This window comes from Prosopis cineraria, unplaced genomic scaffold (assembly GCF_029017545.1).
Source record: "Prosopis cineraria cultivar Desert tree isolate PC_DT_omini unplaced genomic scaffold, ASM2901754v1 PC4, whole genome shotgun sequence".
NCBI classification, from domain to species: Eukaryota; Viridiplantae; Streptophyta; class Magnoliopsida; order Fabales; family Fabaceae; genus Prosopis; species Prosopis cineraria.
Window position 1 is genome coordinate 40689192 of NW_026555335.1, and position 8073 is coordinate 40697264.

The 8073-nt window shown below is 34.4% G+C and overlaps 1 protein-coding gene and 1 non-coding gene across 2 annotated transcripts; both read right to left on the bottom strand.

Moving 5' to 3' along the window:
• Positions 1–2085: 2085 nt before the first annotated feature.
• TRNAL-UAG (transfer RNA leucine (anticodon UAG)) lies at positions 2086–2165 on the bottom strand. The gene has a single exon. It is a non-coding gene; the product is annotated as a tRNA-Leu (tRNA).
• Positions 2166–2382: 217 nt separating this feature from the next.
• On the bottom strand, positions 2383–5796 carry LOC129308207 (serine/threonine/tyrosine-protein kinase HT1-like). Its single transcript, XM_054949255.1, has 3 exons — positions 4727–5796; positions 3702–4157; positions 2383–2869 (listed from the first exon to the last, which is right to left on the bottom strand). Exons 1-3 carry the CDS (start codon positions 5084–5086, stop codon positions 2615–2617), a joined length of 1071 nt encoding a protein of 356 aa, XP_054805230.1. The 5' UTR covers positions 5087–5796; the 3' UTR covers positions 2383–2614.
• Positions 5797–8073: the final 2277 nt, after the last annotated feature.

Consider the following 8073-nt stretch of genomic DNA (forward strand, 5'->3'; position numbering starts at 1 on the left):
CAAGGTAAATATGCTTGCCTTTCTAGCTTAGGTTATGTGAATTGATTATTATGTCCCTACGCCAATAAGTAAACCTATTAATGGGATATCTCATGTTTCTATTTGTTTGATTATTTTAATTTTTTTTACTTTAAATATATGTTTGAATATTTCAAAAATTCAATTTATCAACAAATGCAGCTTATTTCATAGTAAGCTCTCCCCTTAAATAATTATATCTAGTGTCATAAGTCTTTTTTCTCCTCTATTTTACATTTTCTTAGGACTTATCAAGACTAGGATATGCCCTAATGCACAAAAAGTGTTTATAAAAATACTTATAAATCGCCCACTAATAAGGTCTTTAACGTCGACAACAGAATTTGAACTCACAACCTTATAAATTATGAGTCACAATATTTTTTGATTATCACCTGAGTATTTTATTTTTGAATACTATACCAAAAAAATGTTTGCTTTCGATTTTTATTTAACATCTTCTCGTTTTTAATTTGAAATTAAGTTAACTTAAAAGAATAAGTAGAGCAACAACAAAATAAATTAAAATGATCAATAAAAATTGATTCAATTAATAAGAATTTAGTTTATAAACTATTAGGTTATTGAATTAAATTTTGTTGTTGATATGAGGACGTGACTAATTTATAAATATATATGTAAACATTTATTAAACCTAGAGATAAGCCTTGACCATAGTGAGGCCCCCGAAATAATGCTTCAATTTATCCCATTATTTTATTTTGATTTGAATTGAATGTCTTAATAATTTTTTAGGTTTAAATTTAGTCCATCAACTTATTCCCATTTTTATTTTCTTCTTTTATTTTCATTTTATTATAATTTGACGCCTCAATTTTACCACGAATTTTCACTTTCATCTCGTAATTTCATTTTCACCCTATTTAACTTATTCCAACCAGCTATTATATTCCACTTTATCCCACCAGTGAAGCGAGAAGCAAATAGGACTGTTTCCTATTAATTAAGCCGTTAAAGTTGGTAGTGTTAGACAAATAATGAGTTCCCTGTCTTTTTTTCTGTTTTTTCTTTTTTATGCAAATGAGTTCCCTTTCCAAAGTAAGAGTAGAATGAATGTTACCAACAAAAAAAAAAAAAGGAATTTTGGCAACCCAAATGAACACACGAGAAATAAAATAAAGAATTAAAATTTGAGCTGTTAAGAAAATCAAGAAGAGAAGAATATTAACAACAAATATGATGATGAAAATATTTCATTAATCAACTCAACAAACGATTATGAAATTAATAAGCCCTTCTTGGATGATTTATAAAGAAACTACATAACCTTTCCTGAAGGGTATTAAACCAACCCAAATATTGAAGTGAAATAATGAGCTGATCATAATGTTAACTTCCCTAAGGTCGGATACAACTTTCACAACCTCTGATAAAATGTGATGCCTTTTATATAGATGTTGGGGTCATTAACAGCTATGTAATTAACACTAATCATTCTAACTAATCCAACACGAGCCAAATAAAGTCAAATAATATGAATCAAAATGCAAAGTAAATTTATGAGATAAAATATTAAGCAAACAAAATTGAAAGGGAAAATTCTGGCTCTAAATAAAATTTTACAAATCAGAGGCATTCAAATTTATACACTCGAAAGATAGTTTTATTTTATGAAATAAATAAGTGATAGTCTTACAAAGTGTGAAGTAAAAATTGTTGACGATGACTAGGTGAAGTCAGGGGCAACATTTGTTGGGCCAGTGATTAGGGCCGATATTTAGAAAAGCCCAAGAAAGGAAGAAAGGAGGAGTGGAAATGCGGGATTCTCATGCCTTAAGTTCAAGCCCTTCCCTTGTTGGCCCAAAAAGAAATATCAAGCCCTCCCATCAGCCCCAAAACTCAGGCCTTTGCTGCGTTTAGAAGGGAACTGCCAACGGCCCAACATCAGAATAAAGAAAACCCACGTTGCCTTGGATTCGAGGAGGAGGTAGTCGGAGTGCAAATGACGAAGATTTCGAAGGTAAATTGGAGCCCCGAATGTTGATTCTCATCTATTGTATAGGGAACCCCAACTCTTAAGTCAAAATTTAGGGGAGAACTGAAAATTGACAGCTGTGGGATTTGAACCCACGCCCTTTCGGACCAGAGCCTAAATCTGGCGCCTTAGACCACTCGGCCAAACTGTCATTTCTATATTGCTTTAAATATTAATTGGATATCTATAATTCAATTACCCACCATCCTCGGCGATAAATTCGAAAAATTAATTAGAAGTCAAACGATAGTGATTTAAATCCTAGTCATGCAACTAATCGGGTCAACTCAGTTCTTGGTTGAACGCTTGGACTACTCAGTAAATTTTTTTTTTTTTTTTGTGGAAACAGTAGCCAATTTAGCTCAAACTTACAGAATCAGACTCCCACTCATTTTTATTATTATTATTTTAAAAAAGTTGGACACTCTTAGGTATTAGAAATACCGGCCATAGCCATCACCTCATCAATAATGGAGGAAGGATACAGCTGTTTTTCTTCTCTCACTTCAGGAGGAGAAAAAACGAATCTCCAAAACCTTAAAAAAAGAGGATTATGGACAGCTCGTACTTGTTCACTGAACATATTTATCGTTCAGGAGATTAAGCATGACACAATCCAGATTTACGACCAGAAATGCACCCTGGTAAGCATTCCTTAAAGACACTAGCATTAGGAGCCGGTGGTATGAAATGAGAGAAGAATTCTGGATCCTCCTTCAGCGATTCTGAATAGCCCTCCAAGATGGAAACTATCTCATCGAAGTGTGGCCGTTTATGGTGATTGGCCGCCCAGCATCTGGTGACCAGACAGCTAAATGCCAAAGGACATTCAGGTGGCAATGGTGGCCTTACATTCTGCACAAAACCCACCAACTTTTTATTATATCAGAAGTGCAAAAGACATGCACCCTGTTTCTTAAGTTTCATCATACACATTCAATTGGTTGGAAAACAATCAGAATGAAATGAAGTTTGCGTAATTAATCAGTGATTCATTCAACTGTACATGCAATGCATTTTCCAGATGTTCTGTATCAGCGTTAGAGAAAAGGATTCAAGAATGGGAGCACATTAATAATCATTGATTTGGATGGCAAGCATAGCAGATGTCAATAATCTTGTATTATGAGTTGTAAGAATCATCTGTATGTCAGCCAAAACAGAATAGCATCTATTCATAATGCATATCAATCTTGCTGAATGCTTAACTAAGCAACGTTATCACAAACAAATCCACGTGCTGGTGAAGGTAATGCATCCACCTCCATAAAATTACATTTCAGCCTTTTCTGATCATCTTATCCCTAAAATTCTTTCAGACTAACAAATGAACAAATATTCCTTGATATCATGGTTGTTAACTTTGATAATTCAAGATCCCTTCTATACTGAATCCAAAACTGATTTAGCAGCAACAAGTGAGACTATTTTTCTCAAAACAATAGTACCTGTTACACTAGCCAGATTCCAGAACCACTAGTTCAACAGTTTATTGCAATCAATTAAATGTGATGACATAACGCCCAATTTGAGAACACCAATTAATTATCAAGCCACAGCTAGCATGGTTCTTAAGAAGTGAACATGCAAGTGGATTGATCATTTGAGGAGTCGAAAAAATTGCAGCACTTCTATGTCTTCAAAATAAGAAAATTTGCCATTAGATATATGAATTTTGATACAATACCTTTTGGGAGGCTGCAAATGCTGCCTGCTCTGGGGTCATGTTCTCATATGGTGTCAATGATGTCAAAAGCTCCCATAGAACTATGCCAAAACTGTAGACATCTGCTTTCTTGGTATGATTCTTATCTTTCAACATTTCAGGTGCCATCCAACGATAAGTTCCAGTAAATTCACTTGCAGTACAGCTCTCAGATTCCTGGCAGGAGAGTCCAAAGTCCGCTACTTTTACACGCATATCTCCTCCCAGAAGAAGGTTTTCTGATTTGAGATCCCTATGAAGTATCCCCTGAGAATGAAGATATTGCATGCCTCGTGCAATGTCTAGGGCTAATTTCAGAACAAGTTTGGGGGGGAGTGAATAGGCCTTTTGGTTACGCAGGTATCTTCTCAATGATCCCCCTGGCATATATTCAGTAATTATGCAGAAGACCGGAGATTTCTTGCAGGCGGCAACAAGCTGCAGGACAAACAAAAGTCAATAGCTGCTAGAAAATCTACAGTTTCTCTCAGATCTAAGCATGAAGCCTTCTCTTCTCTTCTAAGAAAAAATAACTCTCAAGTCTCAGCGTCAACTGCTTCCAGCAAACAACAGAATTTCAAAACAAGAAATGAAATCACCAACCAAAACTCCCATTTCATTTAGTTTAAACAGTGAAAACTACACGGATGAGGACTAGACTGGGGACCTACCTCACCACAATTTATGAATATGCAAGAAGCAATAAGATAAATCAAAGATGAATCTCAGCTCTGTTCAATTTGGCACCAAAAATATCGGTTGTGCAAGCACCAGCTAAGGGAATAGGAGGAACAAATGGAGTAAATCCACAATTGTCTTTGCAGATAAAGGGTCCATTTTCTTTCCTTTTTGGTCAAGATACTTTACAGTCCCAAGCAGATGCACAAGTTTAGACAAGAGAATTGAAGTCAGTATATTCCGTGCAAAAGCAAGAGAACTGTCTCATATCATTATCAAGCAAAACAACTGATTCCAACTACAGAGGAAGCTGAAGAAGCAGTGCTTACCTTGATGATATTTGGATGGTGCAGTCGAAAGAGCGTGGCAACCTCAGCATTAAACTGCCTCTCAAGCAAAGAAGCCAAGTGTTCGTCTTCCTCCGGTAGGCTTATCATCTTAATTGCCACTTCGGTGTTCTTGTAGACGCCTTTGTAGATCCTACTGTGACTGCCAATAGCAAATTTGGCGCCAATGAGTAACCTGGACAAGTCGGCGCTCCAATCCTCTTCTCCGTCTTCCTTTATTGCAGCCCCAGAGGAGACCAGATACTTGGACCACGACACGGCTCCATTGTACTCGCCAAGCGAAAGCTTTCGGCCAAGTTTCGGGTTGAGCGGAACTTGTTTAGACCAGCAAAAATTCCTCATGGGATCAGGGTTGGTTCTTATCAGAGTCACCCCAGTTCAATTCAACCCCTACGATGAAGACGAACCCAGTGCAGATCCAAAAGAAAAATAAATAGATATATATGTGGAAAAAGCCTGAAATGCCCAGAACTCTTGATTTTGATGACTTAAATTGTTCCTAACAAACTACATTTGAATATTTCTTCTGATGCCTGCATTAGAAAAAGAGGTTCCGGAAAGGAAAAAAGTTAAGAAAGAAAGAGATTAAAAATCAACTTTAACTTTTCCCCTTAATGTTCTGTAACCGCATAAACGATCATCAGATGATGCATATTTACGGACCAAATCAGCTAAGTTCTCAAAAAGGAGTGAAGAGAGGGTCAAGAATTTTTGTGGTAAGCAAGGGAAAAAAAAACAGAAATTTGGATCGTTTCTGACAAAGATGGTACCTTTCTTGGGTTAGAACCGTTAATAAATTTGAAAAAATAAGAAGGGAAAAAGAGAGACAGCAAAAACAGGGAGGAGTAGGAGGAAGGAGAAGAAGAAGAGAATGGGGTAGCGGAGAGAAATTCTGGGAAGAGGATCAAGCAAATGCAGAAGGAACAGACAAGGAAGCTCTCCGCGGCTCGCAGGAGATGATTACACAGTACCCGCACACCTCTCTACGTTGCGGAGTAACATGCCAATATCCTCTCCTCAGCAGACAAACCGGGCCTGCCGATAGGGACCTACCTCCTTCTTTAACTCTTTCTCCTTCCCTTTCCCATATATTTCCCTCCGTGCCATTTTCAGTTTCAGACTTACCTTTCCCCATTATCCAATTCATAAAAATTTTTCCATGTCCGGCTCACCACATCGTGCTCTGTTGAATAAAAACACGGATGTGTTTAAGAGATGTTTAACACAATGAACAGTTCAATAAATACGCGTGGTCAACTTACAACCTGATATTTAAGAGATGTTTTAATGGAATTGCGTTTAGTGTCGCTGTACCACAAGGGCACTCAATATCTTCTTATATATTTGATATATCATACTGAAATGTTATAGTTGATGTATAAATTTTAATGCTCTTATAATGCATGAACTCCTTCTATTTATTAAAGATAACACCGACAGAACGAGAACAAGATTAAACTGGGGTGATTTAGATCTTTAAGGTTGATATTTATGAATTTATGTGAAGTTTTGTCATTTTATTATTTTTTTAATAAAATTTAAAATATTCTTCTTTTTCTTTAAAAGATAAACTTCATAAAAATTTATAAATTTTAACTTCAGGTAATTTACATTGAAAATGAAAAATCATAATAAAAGATAGATTGAGGGATATTTTTACTCTTCAACTATTTATTTGAAATTATTTGATATCCTAAAACTACATGTAATACAATATCTTGTTTTAACATTTAAAAATGTTACATTGAGCACCATACCATTAAAAAAATAGTTAATTTTGACAATTGATTGACTTAAAAATTATAAAAAATGATTTCAAAAATTAAAAAAATGACTCAGAAAAATTATCATAAAAGATTAGTTGACATGTAGGCTTTTATATATATATATTTGGCATATACTATGCCATGGGTTTGATTATTTGAACTATGTTTTTTTAATTAAATTATGAAAATAAACAGAGATAAGATAATGGTAGGAGATGTGTTAAATATGGATGTCTTGAGTTTGAATGGGTATAAATGGCCATGAATGGAATATAATTATTATGTGTAGAAAATAAAAATAGAAGACAAATTGGGAGCGGGTAGTAAATGAGGCGGAGACGAATGAGCAAGCAGAGGTTGGTTGTATATGTGGGAATGCCATTTCGGGGAGTGACAACTTAGCAAATGCTGCTTCTCCTCTTTCTAACAGCTCCCTCCAACATTGAGCGCCCCCCCCCCCCCCCCCCCCCAAAAAAAAAGAAAATGAAAGCACACTACTCTTTTTTATTGAAATATAATATAATAATCACTTGTATGCATATTTAGTATTCATCGTATGATGTTTTTAGAATGAAATGTGTTGAAGATTGACATCATTTAATTAATTTCATTCAAATTAAAAAAATTATTCTATTTTCAAAATATAAAGTTTCGGGTACTTCTTGACGCGGAAACAGACACTACTTTAAATATACAAGATTGAGTGACGCGATTGTTTCTCTGCTGGGAATTTAAAATCACAATCCTATTATTTTTCTTGATGAAAAAGGCTAATTAAATAGAATGTGGAGTGATTTTGTAATGATCTCGTGGAAGTGAGTTCGAACAAAAATGTTTAAATAATATGAGAGAGGACGGAGGGAGGGAAGAGGCGTGGAGCCATGGATGACGTCGATGATGATGCATCAAATCGTGGGGACAAGCCGCATGGTCCTCTTCCGTATACGGTCATCGCTTTGCCTTTTTCTTTTCCCCCACACCCTCTCCCTATTATTATATTAATTAATTCTCAATATCTTTTTTATCAATTCTCTGGACAGAAATATATATACATGTGTGGGTGACTGTTTAATCACGGACGTGCCAAATTAATATAGATTTTGACATCCCGTCTTTAAATAAGAATAACAAGCTTAGCTGAAACTTTTCATTTCTCTTTTATAATCCTTAACTCTGCTTAAAAAATTTATTGCTGGGTTCAACTATATTGATTTCCTTTCTTTTTTCTAGGACTAATATCAAATAGAAAAAACAAACTAAGATGATACTCACCCAATCCTCTTTGTAAATTATTTCTATCAAAATCATTAATATTAATATAAAAAAAGTATAATGACTAAAAGTGTATAAAATTTTAAATATGTTTTTATATAACAATTTTAAAAAATGATGTTATGTTATTTTTTTTGTGAAAGATAATTTTAAAAATATTTTTTAAATATTATTTAAAAAATTATACCATAACTTATAAATATAATTAAATAAATATTTTAAAATGTAACTTATAAATGAAGTTAGAGAAAATATTTAGTTGGTAAAATGTCATACTTATCTACGCTTATT